The sequence below is a fragment of the Motacilla alba genome, chromosome 15 (assembly GCF_015832195.1).
Source record: "Motacilla alba alba isolate MOTALB_02 chromosome 15, Motacilla_alba_V1.0_pri, whole genome shotgun sequence".
Lineage (NCBI taxonomy): Eukaryota > Metazoa > Chordata > Aves > Passeriformes > Motacillidae > Motacilla > Motacilla alba.
Genome location: NC_052030.1, coordinates 6,221,768 through 6,243,805, shown reverse-complemented (window position 1 = coordinate 6,243,805; position 22,038 = coordinate 6,221,768). Strand labels below are relative to the sequence as shown.

Below are 22,038 nucleotides of genomic sequence, written 5' to 3'. Positions count from 1 at the left end.
TGATCCAAGGGAAAAAGCCTTGCTGATCTCAACTCTGATGAATAATTTAACCTCAAACTTGCAAGCAAGGCACCATCTAAGTGGCTTCTGGGAGCATCAGAGCCCTGACTCTTTAGCCAGGCTTCATTCTGTGATGATCAGGAAAAAGCAAGATACCAGACAAGAAACACATAAATCCCAAAGCACAGGATTAATCCTCTGTACATTCAGTGCCTCAAGCATAATCCGCACAGCAGCCAGATCTCATATTTTATTTTTACCTATCCCACAGGTCAAACTTTTCATTTCCGCTCAAGGATCACTGCTATTTTGGCACGTAATCCCTCCAGAAATGTATCAAATTCTATTTCAAAGGTATTTATGCTCCCTGCTTCCTCTTGAAGTGCCTCGTGCTTCCCAAGAAGCACTGTGTGACTCATGCCATGCCTCCACTTCCAGCTCTTAAAAAGGAGAGACGATCGTAATTTGCCTCCTGCTTGTTTAAACTCGTGACTTGCTCTGGAGCGAGTTCACAGACCTTCTCACACCCAGCTCCTCATTTAGGATAATCTGCACGATATAACAAACTGGGCAGACGTGGAGCTGGCTGGATCTCTTCCAGCGGCCCCTGGTCGCTTTCCGGATCTCTTCGGGCAGCCCGTCGGTCGCTGCCCGCGGTGCGGTACCGGAGCGCTCCGCGCGAGGGAGAAGCCGGCGCACGCAAGGGCCGTGTCCGAGCGGGGAGCGCCCCGGCGGCTTCCCTGGCCAGGGCCACACGGAAATCAACGTACAGGTCAAATCTGCCACCCTCGCTGCTTCCTCCGATTTCGAACGTATTCCTTAGCACAGGACAGAGGCTTCCAAATTTAGCCTGTTAAGAGGAGAAACCAGGTGGTGCAAGAAGGTCTGCAGCAGTCTCGGCACTGCTGCTGCTCATCTCTCCCTCCGATTCATCCTCCAGCTCTGCAGCACAGATCAGACTTAAATAGATGCCCGGCCTCTCATCTCAAAGCTACAGCTGGGAAAACCAGGGAGAGGAAGAGCAAAGCCCTGCCAGCCCTGGGAAGCCAGGAACAACAGTGTTTGGGAGACAAACAGGTACATATTCCTCTGGGGCACAGAAGCTGGCTGGGCTGAGAGCGGTTTGGCGGAAGAGAATGGAAAACAATGGTGATTTATCCTCTGCAAGGGAAAGACTCTGCTTCTTCCAGCTCTCAGGTTCTCCATCCAAATGACAAGAACATCAGTTTTGGAAGTTCTTGGTGCATGTTAACATACATGAATAGGAAAAGGTTGGGGACAGGATCCTACAGAAGGTGCAGTTTAAGTTACAGGTAGTGGTCCCAATCCTGCGATCCTTACTCACCGAGTAGTCCCTTTGAAATAGAGACGACTGCTCACGTGAGTAAGGGATGCAGGATCAGGCCTGTCTACCAAAGAGGCTGAATCCTGAAGAGGAGCATTGTGAGACACCTGCACCTGATCCAGCAGGAGCTAATCCAAGGGCATCACAGGGGAAAACAGTCCAGGCTGGGGCACCACACCTGCAAACAGCACACTGAGCACAGACCATGGACAGCAAGGTAGTGGACAACAAAAGTGCTCCACTCAAGCAGATTCCTGATTCATTACCAGCTCTCCCATCTCACGGATACTCCCAGGTCTGCAAGGAGATCTTTCTTAACCCTACTGTCCTCTCAGCAGGCTCCCAAAAACTTATTGGGAGAATGAAAGCCAACTGTCTTGGGAGAATTCCCAACCTCTATCTTCCACCTACAATTAACATAACTTCAGGAGCAGCTGATGCCCACAAGAGAGGAGAATAAGCCCAACTCAGCTCACCAAATAACTTTTAATTCCATTAATTAAGGGGGAAAAGGCAGCTCTCTATAGCAACTTTCAGTTCTGGGAGGCACCCAAGGAGAGAAAAGCTGGCCTCAGACTGTGTGAGCAGTAACCCTGAAAAGCTGTGCAGAACAAGGAGGTAGAGGCACCTTCTCCTTCCTAGGGGGGTCTCCTGCAGGTCCCCGATGAAGGACTCAGATGCCCAGGCTCCAGCCACACACCCTCCCTCGCTGCTGTCAGCTGCCTCTGCACACTCAGTAACATGAAGCAGAGTCCCTGTGCACCTTGAGAAAGCAGAGGCGCACAGGGACCTTCACCATCCTTCCCACCCTCACCCCTGGGCTTGCAGCCCCCAGCCCACTTGACCGAGATGAGCCTGCTGAGAGGGAGCCATGCACTCACCCTCCTCCCTTTGCACCAGCACAGCTCTGCCTTGCTCCACCTCCATCTCCACACAACACAGCTGTACCTGGCTGCGAAGTGCTGTCCCTCGGAGCCCAGCACGGGCCAGTGTTCCTGGAGAAAGCAGCTGTGTGCCTTCCAGTCTGCCCCAGCTCGCTGTCATGTGTGCTGGACCATCTGCTATCCCAGAGGGGTCCCCCAGGAGCCTGTTTCCCAGCCCCGCCATAAAAACGGTCTGCAAACGTCACTGCCCACATCAGTCTGCCCAGGGCTGGGCCCTGTGTCGGGACCAGCATCTGTCTTTGCAGATGGATAATTAGATTCCCTTTCCATTTCCTTTCCCCTCCTGATGGTTTCTCTGGCTGGCGGTTCCCCCGCAGCCCTGCACAATCCAGCAGCATTAGTCAGAGGGAAATTTTGCTCCCTTCCTCCCCAGGATGTTGTTCTTGGTTCAATAAGAACAGCAGAATGAACTGCATGATGATTTGAGTGCTTCATTGCAGTAGCATTTGTCCTTTTCAGCCTGGCAAACACAGGCTTCCCTCCCATAGCTGCACCCTGCCCCTTTTCCCCAGGTGACACAGAAATCACAGTGTGAATTCAATGAGTGTGATGTTGTTGGCAATTGGAAGTAATTAGCTAATCAGCAGGAATATGCAATCAGCTGGACTGGGGTTGCAGCACACCGCCATTTATGAGCAGTGCTGCCAAACACTCCTTTTGGGCAGGGCCTAAAGAAGCGTACCTGATTCTCAGCCATGGTGTGAGATGCTCTCAGAAAAAGATCATAACACCCTCCTGCAGGAAACCTGAGGAAGAGATGGAGCAATGATGAAATTGGGGTAATTTAACAGAGAGCTGTATCTCAGAGCTCCCAGAGAAGGAGAGGATTGTATGCCCACATGAAGTATCCAAAGAGATCCTCACTGAGCATACAAGATTGTCTGTCCTCCCCTGCCACTAAGAAGTGGCTTTCTGGGAAGCAGTACTGATACCTCAAGCCCTGATGATTGCACAAGCATCCCCAGGACCTGCAGAGATGCACAGACACATGAGTTCCACCTGACAGAGAGGACTCAACCTTCTGGGATCCCCAACTTTCCCACAGTTTCCCCCTCATAGGAGATGTACAGACCAAAGCTTTCAGAGACAATCTGTCGATTCTGTCCTCTTGTACCCTGTGCCATCCTGTGTTCTCCATGGACAATGTCCTGAATCCATGCAGAGCACGGAGCTTCCAGCCCTTCAGTGCAAACCATCGAGATTTCCAGCAGCTCCACATCCTGCCTGGGCTTGGTAGCTTCTATTCTGCACATGGCTGTAAAAACCAAACTGCTGCCTGCTCCATGCAAGGAGCTTTGAAATGCCTTTCAGAAGATTCCAGGAGCTTGCAGCTGACTCCCTCCCCTGTGATCCATGCCAGCCCACTGCTGGCTGCCCACCAAGAGCTGGATGCACCATTACCCAGCTGTGCCAGGCTCGCAGGTCACAAGGCTGAGGCACTGCAGCCATGGAACAGTCAGTGCCTCTTGCACCATTTGCAGCCTGGCTGGGCTTGCCAGGGCCTGGCACACACCGGTGCCCACACCGGATCACGGCAGCAGCGAGGCACGGTGTTCCCAAAGGGCATCACAGCCCTGGCTGCCCGAGGAGCTGCCCAGCACAGCTGTGGGACCACCTCGGCAGATACAGAGTCTGGCAGTTTGCTGCATGAATGAAGAAGAAAAGGTAAGGGCAGCAAGGCAGCTGGGGACCAGGATTTGCCCGTGGTTTTGCAGCCATCCAGCATTGACATCAGCTCCTTGTACCCTGTCATCGCAGACGCTGAGGCTGTGCCTGGGGGGCAGCTGTCAGAATAATCAAAAACTGAGTCAAGAAATGCTTTCCAACACCTTTCTCTCCCCTTCTCAATCACTTACTTGCTCCAGCAAACACCAAGCCTGGTTACACCTTTGCTGCACAAATCACTGCTTCCCTGTGCCCTGCAGTGTGACTGGAGAGTCACATTTTATGTAATGATGGCAGAAAACTTCAAGTCACTTAACATCTAAATCAAACTGTGCTGTCAAAGGGACTTTAAATGAAATTTTTTCCAAGCTTAAGAGTAATAGTCAGTAACTGCTGAATGTTGCTTCTCCTTATCGGGGAGATGTTGACCAGTAGGACAAAAGTAAGACTAGTTAGTCTGAGTTTGTAGTGAAAAGTAAGACTAGTTAGTCTGAGTTTGTAGTTCTTCTTAGATGAAGAAGTATCTAGCTCAGAGTCTCAGCAGGGATTGTGTCAGATACTAGAGGGCTCCCCATGCCCTTCCATAATACAGGTGTGAATTGCAAGGTCTGGAGCCCACAGTAAGTATGGACCACACAGATCATTTACCAAGACTGGTAGACACTGACAGGTCCTGGTGGCTCTGCAGTACCCAGATGAACACCCTGCCTGAGGCTGCTGCAGGACACAGCACAGTTTGCCAGGCTAGGGGGTCAGCTCAGCAATCTTGGTGCTCTTGTGACAGGCACCCCAGCACAGAGCCAGGAGCCCAGCACAGCCCACCAGCACAGCAGCCTTTTCTGCTTCAGTCCAGCCCCAGACTTCATTAGCAGTTTTGCAGCAGTGAGAGATTCCTGCTAACCGCTGAGATGGAGCCATCTGTTTCCATTTATGTGCTGGCTCACAGGAGCAGCTACACAGAAAGGACTCTAGAGAGGGTTTGCTCTCCTGGGCACACAGGGAGTAAACAGCCAGCCAGTTGGGACAAAGGCTGAATTCACCCTCCACAGTGATCTAATACCTCCCTTCTGCAAAATGAACACCTGGGAGGCACTGCAGCCCTCCCCCTTTGATTTTGTGACCAAGCTCCATCATTAATCCACCAACAGGCCACTTCCCTGAAGGCACAGAGGACTTGCTCCCAAGTGCAACTTACACCAAATTACTGCTCTACAGGGCACCACAGCAGAGGAGATGTTGATAAAGCTGTTCCCACATCTCTTGGCCTGCTCTCTTAAAGCCAGAAGGAATCTGCCACTAATAAGCCAGGATCTCTAAATTAACAGCTACCAGGCCCTGTTTTTTTCTATATCAGGGTCCTGTAGAAATCATGTTATGCAAAGAAATCTTTACCCAGACACCTTTTCCATGCACTCATTTTTAGGTACATGCTGCTTGGGCCAACCATGTACCCAGCTGTCCCACAAAACAGCAAAATGTGCTGGTGGTGCCTGTGCAGCACAAAAGCATGGAGTGGAGATGAAAATGGCAGCAAGAACCATGGGAGAGTCAAGGCAGCTTCCAAAAAAGGTAGCAGGAAGAAAGGGATAAAAACTGGGGACACCCTGTGTGGAGAGGGCTACAGCAGTATTAGTCCTGCCTGGCAGCTGAACTTTGGGAGGAGTTTGCCACCTTGCTTTACCAGTCACACCTGCTTGGGAGGGAAAACAGTCTTCTTGCTCAACAGGAGGTTTCATACTATAAAACAGATTGCTTAATTCTTGACAGTTTGTGTTCGGAAACTACCCTTTTCCTGTGTTTGCTACTTCCTCTCTGAGCACACATTTTTTTCAGAGCCAGAAGAGACATTATGCTTCTCTCAGCCTGCCCATGGGCCTTGCAATTCCCTTCAGAGTTTCCTTCAGTTTGGAAGATCTGGTGCCTGTGGTGGACTCACAAAAACAGCAGAGAGCAGCAGAACATATTCTAAGTTCTTTCCTTCACAACAAAATCTTCCCAGTCTTGACTGGACAGAGCAGGACTGAGTGTTCCTGGAGAACATTGCTCTTAGATGAGAAAGGACGGAATATCAGGACATAGCATGAACGAAACAGCAACACCCTGTGATACTGTAGTAGCAGCAACTAGCTGGACAAAACTGCCACAAAACCAAAATCCTAAAACATCCTACACAGCTTCATAGAGGGATCCTTCCCAACATGATCTTGTCTTACTGCCCCAATCCCATCACCAACTTCTCTGCCCCACTGTGGTTTTGGTTATCTCACCTCCAACCACACCCCTCTGCAGAGGGCAGTTCTGGATTACCTGGCAGACACCACCATGCTCAGTCCCACAACAACATGGCACTGATGCTGCAGACAGAGGTGGGAGAGCAGCCAGACCTCAAGTCCATTCTCAATAGCTAGAAAAGAGCATTCTCAAGTGTATCCTCCTGTAGCTCATGTATCTGGTCTAGCAGCCTGAGCACAGGAGGTTCCCTTGCTTCTCCAATCTGCCTTTGCTTTGCTGTCACATTTTGTCCCACTCAGCCCTGCTCTGCTGAAATCTTCCCAGGAGACATTTCTCCTCAAAGCTCCAGATAGAGTGACATTGCCATCCTGGTCCATTACAGCCCTGTCCCAGTCACCCTGAGGCTGCTCTCGGGAACTTGATACATTGCAGAGAGCACACACAGCTTCAGGCCACAGAGCACAGCGCTGCTGAACCTGAGACCAGGGGAGCCCTGCCTCCTGCAGTTCCCAGCCCACCGGGCAAAGCTGTGCTCAGGCAAGCAGGATCTGCTGCCAAGACCTCCCCCAGTGAAGGAAGAGCCAATGACTCTGCCCTGCATCAGGGGAGGCCCTGAGCAGCACGGCAGGGCTGGGCACAGAGCCCTGAGTTACCATCCCAGCTCCAGAGCTGACAAACCTCCCACCAGAGGCAGTGCCTGGTACAAAGCCTCTTTTGTTCCCGACACACGAGCTCGCTCCAGGCTGCCGCCCGGACACATCTTTATTGTCCCCTCCTGACTTCAGCAACAGGCAAGGCGTGGGGATAATGGTCCCTTTCTGGGATGCTGCTGGGGCTCACACACAGAGGCTGCAGATGCAGGGGGTTGCCAAGTCCTGAGCCCTGCCAGGCAGCCAGCACTGGCACCATGCATCCGTCACCACTGACAGCGGTACAAACCTCTCCTGGGGCTCCGCTGACCCAAACTCCTCCTCAAAGACATGGCAGAGCTCCTCTGTAACCCAGCCAGTACCAGTCACCTGTCATTGCACTTCAGTGACATGGGCACAGCTGTGGGATGCTGAGCAGAGAAGAAAAAAGGGGCATTTTTAACACAAAATACCTGTTTGTCTATGCACTTAGGGACTGTTTCATCACATACAAGCATGGAGACAATTCTGAGGCAGGAAGGAGGAAAGTCTGCAAACTCTTGTCCCCATCTGTGACATGGTCACAATAGGATTCATTTTCAGTCCCTGCTCCCAGTGCAACAGGAAGGAGGGGCAGGAAGGCTGGAGAAAGTCTCTTGCTAGATCCCATGAATGGTTAAACTCTCCCTATTTAGCAGTGATGGGAGGGGAATTTATCTCCAACCAAGAGTCTTGATGCCACCTGGGACAAGGCCAAGAGAAAAGCAAATTCTTCCAGTCAATTTATTTCCTTCCAATACTGCCTACCCAGCTACAGGGAGTTTCTGCAGCCACACAGCCACAGAGACATGAGAAAAGACTGCTTTTATTTTCCCAGCCCTAGCCTACCACAGCCCAGCACCTCTTCAGCTTGAGCTGGAGCCAGAAGACAACTGTGCTTAAGGGGAAGTGGCTGGACACCCCCACAAAGCTTGTGAGACAGCACTTGGAAACTGTCCTTACTGAAAAACATGGACATTTACCGAAGTCCAGAGCTGCACCTGGCAGACCAGCTCCAGCATCCAGGATAGAGCTGGCCTTGCTGGACACCAGCAGAGTCCAAGGACTCCAAGCTCCAGCTGTGCAACAGAAAATCTTGGCCACCTCAAAATAGCAGACATCAAGTCAGTAGGAAGGGCCCTTTTCCATGTCAGGAAGCAGAATTATCTGGTAGTTTCTGCAAGTAGCATCTATGGTTTCATGTGCTTCTCATCACTATCTGGACCAGCAGCTGACATGCCAGCTGGCTCCCACCCCATGCTCCAGCTCCTCAAATCTCCCAGATTTCTCACTGACATCTTGGGTCCTAAAAAGCAAAACCTCCAGGAGGGCTCTCATCTCCTTTTCTGCTGATCCACAGGTCCTCAAATTCAAAAAACCCAGCAGGGAGTCTTCCATCCATGCACATACCTTCAGCACCTTTCCACACAGCACATGACCACATTTAGTGTGTTTTCCAGCAGGGCACAGCTCAGCACCCTGCAGGACAGGGCTGGACCTCTCATCAGGAACTAACTGCTCTGATATGTGACATGTCCAGCTGTGTTTTTTGGACTCTGCTTCTCCTTCCTACTTCCCCCCAGTCTAGCATGGAGAAAGATGAGAACAGAAAGATAAAAACCCCCACAGCCATCACCCATTTACTACCCCCTCACACAGCTGTACACCAGTGGGCAGGAGGAACAGGGCTCTCCTGGAGCCTCAGCCCCTTGCCTGCATCATTCAAAGAGTACCATAAGCTCTGGCTGGGCCTCCAAACACTGCTCCACCTCAGAGCTGGAGACAGATGAGGTCACCTCCAGTCTGAAATCACTTCCGTTCTCAAACTGCTCCCAAGACTGTGCCACAGATTAAAAAGAGTGGGATGGGTGGGGAGGGAAACCCAAACCAATGGAGCATGTTCCCCATTAAGAGCTCAACACTTAATTTATCTCTGCCTCCCAGTCGACTGCCATCTGAACCCTCCACCCTCCCTCCTTCCCCTGCAAGAACAAATCTGGCAGAAACTGCTTTGAATTAACAGCAGGGTATGGCACAAGCTGTATGGGACTACACTCAACCCCCAAATCCCCAAATCCAAACCCAAGCAGAGCAGTGGGGAAGAATCACAGCTTGGTGTCGTCAGATGAGCTCAGCCACACTGCTCTGCCTTGTGCCAGCTCCAACTGCTGACCTCCAACTGCAGCAGCCCAACTCTGTTTCCCCAATACAGGGGTGGAAATAGTTTGTACTGGCAATGCAGCACTGAGCACCAGCCCCACAACCCTGTGGTTTCTCCAGCACTGCCCCATCCTCCACTGTACAAGTGGCCACACTGGCCATGGTGGGAGCAGGATTCTCTCACCTGGATCAGACAGCACAAATGCCTGAGGAACCAGACTGAGAAAGGAAAATGAAAATTAAGGTCACCAGCATGGGGGAGTTCTAAGGAAAAGAGCCCTGCAGTGGTCACACTCGGCCAGGAGAAACCAGACTGACAGTTCAGTGGCATTCTTTTAAAAACACATTGACCACAGATGAATCAGTGTCTCATTGTTGGAAGCTCTAACCTAACTGCAGTACCCAGCAGTGCCTCAGGCAGTAACAGCCACCACACATCACTGTCATACACATACTCCTACACAGTCATGGGTTTTTCCCCTCACCCCAGACTTTCCTCAACACAGGAAGGCACCCAGGTTTTGTGGGTCTCTTCCAAAATTCCCAGTCTCACTGCAATGGCAGCCATTGGATGGGGCCATTTTGTCAGCAAACACAGCTGCTGTGATCCATACCCTGTTTGGAATCCAATCCAGCTCACCCATGCACATGACTTTGGCCTCACTGGTGACACAGCAGCCACCGGGCATGTCCCCACAGGGTGATGATAGCTATTGCAAATGCAGTGGAGAGAGGAACAAGGGGCTGAGCATGCTTGAGTGCAGCTATTGATCACATGCTGCATAATTTTAGACTTCCATCAAGCAGATGGAAGACTGAGCTGTGTGTGCTACCAATCCTGTGATAGTTTCTTTGGATCACACAACAACCTTGGGGCTGAACAGCAGAAGTACAGCATGACTGTATCTCCCAGAGAGCCCTTTGTTCCTCAGTCTCTTGCCAGAGGTCAGCCCTGGACAACAACCAGCCAAAACTGCAATGAAAGTGAGACCTTTTTTCCTTGTGGGCTTCAGCCCTTCTAGAAGCAGTGGACACCAGAGAAAGGAATCTCTCTCAACCCCTGGTACCAGGCATGGACCTGGGCTGTTCAGGTAGCTCCTCTTCAGCACAGACTAGGAATAAATACACTGCAGGACAAAGAGGTTTCAGCAGATGAAGCAGCAGGCTGTTCCCACCTGGCTGCATTCCCACCAGCTTCTTTCTTCCTGTTCTGGCTTCCCACCTGTAACTCAGTAAGATGCCAGCAGAAGTCATTGACACAGTGAGGACCTGGTGGGGAAGTGCCTGCCCAACAGACAGGCTGCCTTGGTGATGATGAGGAACCACAGAGCTTCCACACAGCAGTGCCTGCAAGTTCCCAGTGGGAGAGCTCCAACACCAATGATTGGAGCAGGGTGTGCTTCACACCCTGAGAAACACCAACCACGACGTGGAAGGAACAGGTCCGAAGTTGAACATTTGGGCTAAGGGGAATCCTGAGGTTCAAGTGCCTCTGGGAAGCCTTAGTTGTGGTGTGACTGACTCACAGGGGAGCAGAGCCACTCCTTCATCAAAGTACGCTGTGTCTCCTTAAAAATCATGGCCTCCAGACAGAAATGCCTCTAGACAGAGCTGTTATATCCTGGGCTTCAGTTCCACCTCTGAGCATAGAGAATTCCACTGCAAACCTCCACACCTGCCCTAGCTGGGCCAGTGCTGTCTGCTGAGCCCTTAAGGATCCAGTGCTGGCGAGCACTGAAGAAGGGTCATGCTCTTCACCCTGCACCCAGACACCCTGGAGAGCTCCAAACCATGTTCTCTGACCCCTAAAAAGATATCAACAGTGCAAAAGATAAGAAAAGATCTGCAAGAGCAAAGCCTGTGTGAGTTTTCCATGCTGTGATGAGTCTGGGCGAAGCAGAGACAGGCACATGGGAGCATAAGGCCTCAGGGCACTGCACTGCCTGGCTCCTCAGCCCTGGATTTGTCATCCAGAGAGCAGACTGCAGTCAGCTCCACACTCCCAGGGAGCACACCCCAATGTGAGGGTGCAGAGCTGGAGCACAGGGGCGATCCCGGCTGCAGAGGGCCCGTGCTCAGCACACAAGACAACTGCCAGGCATGCAGAGCAGTCAGAAAGCAGCACAGCCACTGTGCCAAACAGTGACTATCCACTAGCCAGCTCCTGCCAGGGAGACACAGGAGGGGTTTAAGGAGAAGCCTGAAGGAAAATGAAGAGGACAACTTTCAAAAGAAGGTGGGATGAGCTCAAGAGATTAATTTGCGATGGAACATACCTACTTAACAGATCCCTAAAATGGAAGCAGCATTGTAAGTGTTTCAGTTCCAATACAGAAACCAAAATGTTAAATGGGTCTGTCACTCCTGAGCACAGCCATGATCCTTTCACAGAGCTACAACTCTCACTGATTTTTTTGAGGCAAAGATGAAAGGGCCATTCAGAGCAGCCTGGAACATACCTCTTGCAGTATTTTCCTTCATCAACCCCTTTCCTGGACCTAATCCATGGACCACAGCACATGAAAGGCAGCTGTAAGCCTGGCACCAGGTGTGTAAATGCCGAGGCAGCAGCAGCCTCCTCATGGGAGATGGTGAGAGCTCTTGCTACACAGCAACTTAGATCAGAGAGGGATGGTGGGGGAACAGCAGTGACAAGGCTGCTCGCCAGAGCCAAATTTATGAAAATACAGGAGGTATATAGCTCCTCAGTTTCAAAGGAGTTAGGCACTTTCATCTGTATTAAAAGAAGGCTGTCCCTTGGTTCCTATTATTGCAAATTGCCTAAAAAATTTGCCTTTTAAATAACTACATCGTACAATGGCCTTTGTGGGAATGCTCATGTTTCAGCCTATTGCCTTTCATCTCCACACCACCGACCCAGACCAGAGGAATGTGTCAGCTCCTTGGTTAATCCAAAATGAGCCAACAATTTCAGAGGCACCGCAAGCAGGATCACTTCATTTGTGGCAGGAACAGCCCACATTCCTGGACTGGCACAGTGGGAAACTGCAAGGCTGTGGCCCAAGAGAGGCTCCACAGACACCCTTGCCATGCAAACACTCCCTAACTGCCATCCTGCCACAAGGCCCCATTGAGCTTCATACTGGAACAAGAAGATCAGAGCTGCTGTGATCTTACAAAAAAAAAAAAAAAAAAAAAAAGGCACTGGCTTTACAACCTAACTGCAATTTTGGAAAATCTCACCACTGATAATTCAGTATAAAATACTGCAGCCAGACCAGGCAACCCAATTTGACCAGGACAGATGTGGAATACAAGTATTGTCCTGACAAGGTCTCAGGGATGGTATTTTCTACTGAATTCAAGACTGCCGTTTTGCCTCTCTCCTCATCAAAAATTACAGCCTTAGGAACAAACCTTATCACCCAGCTGGACTGCAGGAGACAGACACTAAAGCTGTACATCTTGCAGAGGGTTAGTAAAAGACAGACATTCAAAAGTGCATTCTCTACACCACCTAAAATCCTTTCCACCTTAACAATTTCTTCCCTTAAAAACTGAGAGAGAAAGCAATCGCAAAAGGTTAGTGCCCCATGCTGAATAACTACTGTCCTTGCATCAGGACCACAGCTCAACCATTGAACAAACAGGGTTCTCCACAACATCTGTTCTTTGCTGATAATATCCCTGTGACACTGGTCTTTGCTGCTATTTAAGTCTTGATTTCCACTGTAAAGTTTATCCAGTCAGAGTCATCAATATACTCTCTACTTGCCCTGTAGAAAAACCATTATCAGCAGCTCAATAATAGAGTCCTGATTGTAAGGAACAGATAATTGTGGAATCCTCCCTCCCAAGAATTTTTCTGTAGCATTGCTGATTTCACGAATCTTTTTCTAGGCTCATCTGAAAATAACAAAAATGGTGAAGTACATGAGATGTAAGATGAGAGATGTTAACATAGCAGGCACTGGAATAGCAGAGTTCATGAAGATGTCACCTTTGAGATGATTACATAGGATTTCTAGAAGTCAGAATGAAACCAGTTTAAAAAGATATTAGAGAAGACAGAAAGTCATTTGACTGTAAATGCTGTGGCTGTTGGACACACAAGGGGCAGCAACACACAATGTTTGAAAGAACTTGGAAGCAATGGAGTGGAAAAAATTGCATTTGCTAGGCTGTGTTTTCCTACGAGGCAACCCAAAGGAAATGGAAACAGCCGTGTAGGTAAGGCAGAGCAGCAAGGCAGGGTGGGGAATGCTCTGCTCAGTCCATGGGTTAGCAGAGAGCCAGCACCCCCATGCAATGTCAGCTCAAGTGACAGCCACAACAGGCCAAGACTAATTTGCCACTCGCAGCCCTTTAACGAGAACTGGGTACAAAGTCAAATTAGATACCCACGAATAGCTCTTAGGATGTGCAGCACAGTGTGGAGTCAAACCTTTTTATGTTTTAGGAATCCAAAGATAACTATCTTCAAGCAAAGCCTGGAACCACTGTCACATGCAAAATGAGCAGCGGTTCTCTTGGGCTTCTAGCCTGAGCTCTGACTTGCCAGGCTAAAAAATGATCTCTTGGGATGTATTTTCTGGGATTTATTTTCTCAGATTTATTCTCTGTGTGGGGTTCTCATCCCACTGCCCCCTCGCAGGCTTTTCAGGCTCACTTATAAACCATTGCCTTAAAAATACAAAGCAAGAACCTGCTTCCTCTTCTGAAGAAAACACATGCTGGCCTATTACTGCAGGATGCCAGCCAAGAGGTGGGTGGATGCCCTAATTATTTTATATTAAAAAAAAATAATGGAGAAAAATAGTTATTTGTCATGAAGGAAAATCCCTAATCAGCTAAGGGACAAACTCTAAGTACCCTGTACACATGGATTCCCTGGAGCCACAAGGAAGCTCAGCCCTCGAGCATACACAGGGTATCTGAGGAAACGAGAGCAGTGGTCTCATCCAGACATTTCCTGGATGTCCACTGCCATTAATGTCGTGATGAATGGGATCTGAGTCCTCCAAAATGCCCAGTATGTGCTGTGAGGTCTAACTTTCAGGGACACACTTAAGTACCCAACACACCCAAGTGCAAGGTGCAGCACGGAACAGCTGACAGGAAGAAGCATCCACACACTTCACAAAGAAGCAGAAGATGGCTCATTAAGCTTCCAAACTAACAAGCCCCATGACATCCCTCATTAGCAACCCCTGCACACACTGCACTGCTGCCACATGAGGGGCAGCTCCAATAACACCATCACTTGTTTATCAAGAGAACAATTCTGCTATTGCCTGACACCTGCCCATGACAGCGCGACCACGGGAGGAGCAGGGAGATGTTCAGAGGACACTGGGCATTCAAAGGAGGCAGCAAAACGCCTGGCACTGGCTGGAACATCTGAGCAGCTGCTGAGGACCAGCCCCACCACCTCAAACAGAAAGGCTTTCACTGACATTAATGAGAGCTGCTGCAAATAATGCCATCCCACAGCTCTGAGATGGCATGCAAGTGCATTTGGGGACTGGCAGCTGAACAGAGCCGGCACTGAGGAACAGGAACGCTGGGCTCCATCCAGTTGTTTCTGATTTACTCAAATTGCTCTGAGATCCAATGCTGTGAACCTGGTGTGAGCCAAGCATGGTGGGGCAGGGCAGATAAGGCTTATCCAGGTGACAAGAGGACACACTCCCGCTGCACAGTGATGGTCATCAGGGCCCCAAGCAGGTCCACGTGGTGCTATTGGGGCGTATGCAGCAAGCAGGCCTCTAACTCACTGACCGCCATGGGCCTGCTCTGAGCCTCTGAAGTGTCAGCCCCAGGGCTGTTGGCAGACCAGAGCTGATCCAGAGTGTCCCAGCTGCTCAGTGAACCTGGAGTGCTTCCCAAGCATGTGCCTGGATTAACTGCTCAGTAAAAGCATCGAGTTCTGCTAAATTACTGTCCTCCCCAATACCCACCTCCCTCATAAATACACATGCTGCCAAGGGCTCCTTTCAAGGGGAGGGGAGCTCTTTAAAACAGCTGAACAGCACAGGTATAAACCCTGGCATAGGACACAAGCAGTTTCTCTTCTACTTGATACGGTTCCAGTGCACTGCTCCAGCTGCATCAGAGAAATTATCTGAGAATCGGGACTGTAAGGACAATAGCCAGGAGACAAGAGATCATCCCTGACAGCATCTCTCACTGTCCCAATGACACATTCCTGCTCATCTTGGCCCTGTGCAATCATGGCAAGGCTTTGCTGCAGACCAGCTGCATCTCTTGAATTAACTCCTGCTGCCTTGATTCAGCCCACTGCCTACAAAACAGGGCAAATACCAGCTTCTGAAGGCTCTCATGCTTCTTCCATTACTGTCTGATCCCAGCTGGCACCAGAGTCTCTGAGCAGCAGGAACCTCTGAGAATTTACAGAATCTTAAAAGCCATAAATCTCCCTGACATTTTCTACAGCAGGCCTTGGGCAGAGGGAAATTACTATTGGTCCAGATGGGCATTTCCAGGACTTCATATCACTGGCAGAGACTCAGGAGAATTTCAAACCAAAGAGAAAGCACAGCCAAGGGGACCATGGATAGGGCAGGCAGATGCCTTTGTGACTCACATTTCACCTGAATATATAATTAATGTAGTATGTAATTTATTTGAAAATAAAAGTGGATGTAAGACTGCAGGATCTAAAGAGACTACATGTATGTACGTATCACAGCAAGAATGAGCTCAGTGCGTCAGGAAGGATTAAAATAGTTCCCACGCTGAGGAAAAAACGAGGAGACATTACAAAAAGCTGAAAGCACAGTGACTTGCCTGGGAAGTAACCTTAAAAAATAATTGCAATACAACCTATAGCAGTAAAAGGCCTGGCTTGTGCTCCCATGTGTGTTCATACAGCTTCATGCACCAGAGGTTTGCAAGGAAAAATAAAACGTAATCACTGGAGCCACATCTGCACTGCCTCGGGCTTTGCCTCACAGAAAGCAGAAGGAAGATGTTAAGCCCTTGGAGCCTCTTCTCCCACAAGCTGAGTGGATCTCTTTCCCCTCCCTGGCTTCTGCACTGAGAACGTCCAGAGGTCAGTGGGACGGGCTCACTCTTCATGGCCAGTCTCCAGGAGCTAGCACTCATGATCCTGTGGTTTATTTGCTCAGCCTGCACTCTCAGCTCCAGTTTCCCTGCCAGGAGTCATTCTGAGAGAATGGCACCAACTGCCTCGGGTGGGGTCAGGCAGAGATGGGCCATCCCAGCTCCATACACACACCCCGGACACATTGGATAACAAGCTGCAAGACAAACAGGGCACTCCCAAAGATCCCCGGAAGAGCAAAGGGCTGAGCCGCACAAAGCTCAGGTCTCCCTCTCCTTGGCACCGAGGGGTCACCCAGCACAGGCAGGGCCAGGCAGCCGCTGCCCCGCCCTCCCCAGCAGGAGTCAGGGCAGGGTGAGCACGGCTGTTCCTGCCATCAGCCACTGCCACTGCGCACAGAAACGGCCCAGATCGAAGAGCTGAGTGAACAACTGGAGTTAACTTCTGGTAAGGGCTTCCCACCTCTGACTGACTTCAACTACACTGGCTTACACTCCACAGAGCCCCAGGCTTGCATGGACCACAGCCCAAGATCCTCCAGTGCTACATTTCCAAGCATTAACCCTGAGCCTCCATCAGCCCTGGCTGCCTGGCACAGCACCAGGCTGGGGCAGGCCAAGGGCTCCACAGCTGTATCCAGAGAGGTCTCTGCCATCCTGAGCATCCCTGCACTGTCCTGCCCTGCCCAGCACAGCTACATCCCTCTTCCAGAACTCAACTTCAGCCTCAACTTCTCTTATTTCTTTTGACTTCAGGAATGGACAGTTGTACTCAAGCCAGAAACTAAACAATTCTCCTCCTCCTCTTGGCATTACACCCTTGCAGATGCTTGTGCAGGGTTTCACTTCCTCTTCAGCTCTTGGCCAACAGTTAGGCAAGCTTTGCTCATTAGCAAAACAGTCCCTGCATCTTCTCAGCACACTCTCCCTTCCAGCCACCCCCAGCACTTGGCTGCTGTGATGCTGCTAGGTACCAGCCTTGCAGACAGGGAGTGAGGACTGAGGGAAGGGATTGCGGTCTAGAGCTGAATGTTAGCAGGTCATAACAGATTTCAATTATTGCACTGGAAATACAAAAGAGAAGGAATGAAGAATATCACCCCATTCAGTCCTAAAACAAAGACAGCTCTTATTTAAGTAGAAGCAACAGATCTGTTCCACTTCCTGCAGCCCAGCCCCTATGGTCAGCACTGTACATCCAAATCTTCCCTCTCAGTGTGTAGTGCTGCCTTCCCGTGTTCATGCTGAACAGTGTTTCTGGAAAGCCAAGTCATGGATGAACAGCAGCACACATACATACTGATGAGGAGCATATGTTCTGGCATCTGATCCCATCACCACACACAAATCCAGCTCCTGAACACTTTTGTGGGAACAAGATGACTGCAAACCTCTTCACAGCTCCAGGGACAAATCTCTGGGAGAAAGGAATGTGTAACAGCAGACAAACATTTTTTTCCTGTGCTTCAAGGCTAACCACACTGTAGACATGCACACACACACACACACACACAGAGAATCCGGCCCTTACGGGAATTATTCCAGCATGCTATGAAACAACTTGCATACACTTCACAAACATCTGAAGTCACACACATATTAGAGGTGCCCCACATTTCTCTTATGAGTAGAGCATTACACTGTGTGGTTTCACTGTCACAGGGAAGCCTCTGCCTTGGGCAAGAAGGAGCCAAACACTTAGTGTTGGTCAGGAAAGAAAACTCTACAGGTAAGCACGGAATGCACCCTCCAGTTCATGCTCTGTTATCCAAAAAAAAAAAAAGCAACACAGAGGCCACTTGAACTGGAAGAGAAATGGGAATGGGAAAGGAATCCTCTCAACTTAGCCAAGAGGTATCTCAGCAAGAAGTACCTGAAGTGCTAAGGATGGAGCTGAGCTCCCCAGGCTTGGTTCCAGCACATATGAGCAGTAACTGCAACATGGTTATAGGAGCCACTACTGTGGGGTGTCCCAAAACAGCTGGACAAACCCCTTGGACTGAACATTTAAAACTAATTTGGCAAAGCTCTTGAGATACCCAGCCTGCCCTGGCACAGCAACCAAGCACCCGGCTGAGATGAAATCTCCTCTGCATTTCCAAGATGTCCATTTCATTGGGTATTTAATGAACAGCACCTTAGACTGAAAATGGGTTCTAGAAGACACTGAACTCCACCAGTTGTTTCTCTCTCTTGACTTGCTGTTCCTGAACTTTTCTGGGGAACAGTCATAACACAAGCCCCTTACATTTACTGCTAGAACCATCAAATGAAGAACAGCATCACTATAAAGTCAGTAACATTTTTTGAGAGCATAGGTGGTTGTAAGAGACTCCTTGACTTTGGAGACTAAAAGCACCCAGGGACTGTGTTTCTCCTTTGTTCAAATGGCAGCAACATTTTCCCCTCTGCAATTGCAAAGTTTTGCAAAGCCCCAGCAGTCTGGAACCCAGCAGCTGAACAAGTGTCACCAGCATCTCTTGGGGTTACATGAAAGTTTTTCCTACTTCCTTAACATCAGCAAGGATCAGGCCCTAATATCTGTTGAACTTACACATTTGGTTAATGTGCCTGGAACACTGGGACTGCCCTGTACAACTCTCACAAGTGGAGAATTTCGAGTTTTGGAGTTGTGCACAAGTAGCTGAGCAGGGAAATTGAAGTGACAAAAATCCTGTGCAGGAAACACTTACTTCTCCTTTCCATAAAGTGCAGACTGGTACTTGCACTGAGTGGGCTGAACCTCTCCCCTGCCCTGCACTCACAACTGTTTCATCCATTTGGAGCATAAATAATTGAAGAGAGACAGCAGCAGAAGACAGAATATGTGCCCAGCTCTCCAGCAGTTCTGTTTCACCACAAAGTCCATGCACTGACCTCTTTTTACAGCCCTTTTCCAAGTAGCCAAGCAGACAAAGAATGGGGGAAAAAAAAAAGTCCAAGTGCCCAGGATGAACTTCCCTTCCCAGTCCAGAACAGCCCATCTGTGACACAGGGCCTCCTGCAGCCAGGCTGTTTAGACAGATGCATGCACAGCAGACAGACAGGCAGGGCTGAACCTCCTGACCTGCTGCAGTCCCACCCGCTCCTGACACTGTTCTGAGCACTGAGCCTCTGCCCAGCTCGGAGGGCAAGAGACCAACGTTGTCTTTTGAAATGGGCCAAAAAAAATGAATGAAACACACAAGGCTTTTCACACAGAAGTAAAAGCTTCCACTCCTATGTTGCATCTGGCCAAGATACACTGGGACATCAGAAAAACAAGCAGGGATGTGCTGCTTTAAGAGTATTTCCAGTATTTACCTCCAGATTCTGTGACTAATTTGCTACTCCCTCTCTGGCAGGCACATCTTGGTAGCCAGGATGCATGACCAGGGTTGGAAAACACAGAGGTTGGAAGAGACATTAATGTGGGGAGTCAAAGAGAAACAGCCTCACCCAGGGCAAGCTATGACACAGTGAGAGACTATCCAGCTGTGGTGAAATATCCCATTAGACAGCTGCAAACATAATTTTGCTTTCTCCGAGAGGGGAAAAAAGAAAGCCACCTCACCACAATCACCCTGAGTTGACACAGAGCAGGAACACAGATCCATACTGCTGCTCCCAATGACTCAAAGAATCACAATTATATAATAATTGGTTTAATTCTGAGAAAATTAAAGAGTCAGTGGTAGTCTGTTCTCCTTCCAGATTCCATACTTTTCTGCACAAGCAAGAATATTCCTCTAGCCACATGGCTACAAGAACTGTTATTATAAGAAAAACACTTAGGTGAAAGATGGAAATGCCACAAAGGAACAGTGCAAGTACAAGTCCTCCAAGCTACTCCAGCAGAGACTTTGGGGAGATTCTGTAAAGAGTAAGCTCTACTTATGATCTTTGTTGTACAGGTGCTGTACAAGAGAGCCTACCACTCTGATGATACTTCTCTCATCACATATTTCACAAAACTCAGTTAATCAATTTTCCCCATGTAAGTATCTACATAGAAACTAGGGGCCACATCAGGTCATATTCAACCAGCTCAAGGCAAGCACAAGGAATCACCATTTTCCCTCCTCTTAATCTGTTCTTGGTCATCAGCAGCTGCCTGCACTGAGTTGTTGTCAGTGTGAAGGGCAGTATCTACAACTACCTCGGGTGTCTCAGCTCTATGCAGAGTGCAGTCTTTCAGGAGATACACTTACCTGTGGCCCATCTGGGCTTATTTCTCCATAAGCACAGTAGAGGAAAGAAGGCAGGGAACTGGGGGATTTCCACCAGCCAGTGTTCTCTGGTAGGCAAGGCTGGAGTTGAAAGCTGACCTTAAAAATGATGCTCTATGTTGGCACAGTTTCTATTTTAATTAGAAGACATCTCTGCTGTTGCAATACCTGCTGTTCCAGGAATTACAGAAATCTCTGCTCCGTTTTTTGTAAGAAAAAAACCAAAGGAGTCTGAATGTAAGTTTTTAACATATAAAACCCAGATTCTCAAAAACTGAAACATAAAGGCAATTAATTCAGTTTTCAATGACTCACACTGAAACCACTCCTCCAATCAAACTACTTTTTGCACAGCATCTTCTCTATACACAGACCCCCATATATATTTTTACAGACAAGAGACCACTTAAAAATAAGTAGAAAAAAAATACTAAACCGAATGCAAGAGGCACAGCCCTGTAATTTCAAACCCACTGAAAGAACTGGATCCACCAGATAGTCTTTGCTCCCACACCCAAACAACTTTGCAAGTTGATGGGGTGGGGAGAGATCAACTTGGGAAGGAGAGGTTCCCATCCTCCTGATTTAAAAAGAAACAATGACTTCAAAGAACATGAGAGACATGAACCTGAATGGGCAGGAGCCAGCTTCAGAGACACAGCAAGGTAACACCCCTAACACACACACACGCCAACAACACGAGCTAGGAGGCATGTTCTGGAGGAGTGTGCCAGGAGACTCCAGTTTAACCAGGTACTTGGAAGGTTTCACCTTTACTCCTCCCACAGCAACACCTCTGGCTTTGGCAGAGCATCCATCTGCTGTACTTGCCCTGTCAAATTCTTGACAAATTGCTGGGTTTCCCTACATGGGGCCTACTCCTCTGCACACGTGACGTTAGTCATTGCTTCATTTCCTACCCAGCTTCACCATGAGAATCTCTCTTAGTGATCCAGTGGTAAATAAATTGCTAGGAAAGAAACCATCCATCTCCAAGAGGTGCTGAACTGAGGTATAATAAAACTGAGGAGCTTGGTGTCACCAGGCAACCTGCAACAGAGCTCCACACCAGCCCAAGCTCTTAAGCCACAACCCTTCCCCTGGGCATGCTGGATGCTCTGCACATAGAGACCAGGATGAAACCTCCACTGACTTCAGTAATTAAGAGGTCATTCCTTAGAAATCAGAGAGGTGGAGAATCTACCGTTATTTTTTCCTGATGAATGGTAGTAATTAGGAGCCCAATCTGCAAATCAGAGTACCCTGAACCCAGACAATGCATCAGTCCTGACCATGCTGTGAAGGAGGATGAACACACATTCTCTGACACCATGCTGTTCCATTCTATGGACTCGGTAAGTCATGAATATTATTAAAACTTTACCAAAGGCAACCCTACTTATATGCAATCTATTGTACTGCCCTCTAAGAAGCTCACTTCATTTCCCAAATATTCATTAAAAATTAGCTTTAATAATATTTTTTTTAAAAATCAGTTTAGACATAAACTATAGCTTTAGTAAATCCTTTCAATTGTTATTTGCTGTCAGATGCAAGAAGATTGGAAAAAAGTGGCACAGGCAGAAAAATCCTGCTCTTAAAAAATGCTAAATAAAAATCATTTATGCTTTTGCACGTTCAGTTTAATTTTAACAGATTGCTTTGTGTTCACAGCTTGGTTTCCCCTTTCCATCCACAAGTAACAGGCCTGGCCAAATCCATAATGAACTGTGCTCTGTCATGCAAGAGCCACTCTACACTCAGCACAA

General features: G+C 48.9%; 1 protein-coding gene across 2 annotated transcripts in view; it reads right to left on the bottom strand.

Moving 5' to 3' along the window:
* Positions 1 to 22,038, bottom strand: part of SEPTIN5 (septin 5) — a 42,837-nt gene that overhangs the window by 18,990 nt on the left and 1,809 nt on the right. Inside the window, exon 3 of one of the 2 annotated variants that reach the window (XM_038151876.1) lies at positions 2,972 to 3,035. The exons of the other annotated variant lie outside the window; for it this stretch is intronic. Within the exon in view, the coding sequence (XP_038007804.1) occupies positions 2,972 to 2,986 (15 nt within the window). The 5' untranslated portion in view covers positions 2,987 to 3,035. The remainder of the gene's footprint in view (positions 1 to 2,971; positions 3,036 to 22,038) is intronic. 2 annotated transcript variants of the gene reach the window in all.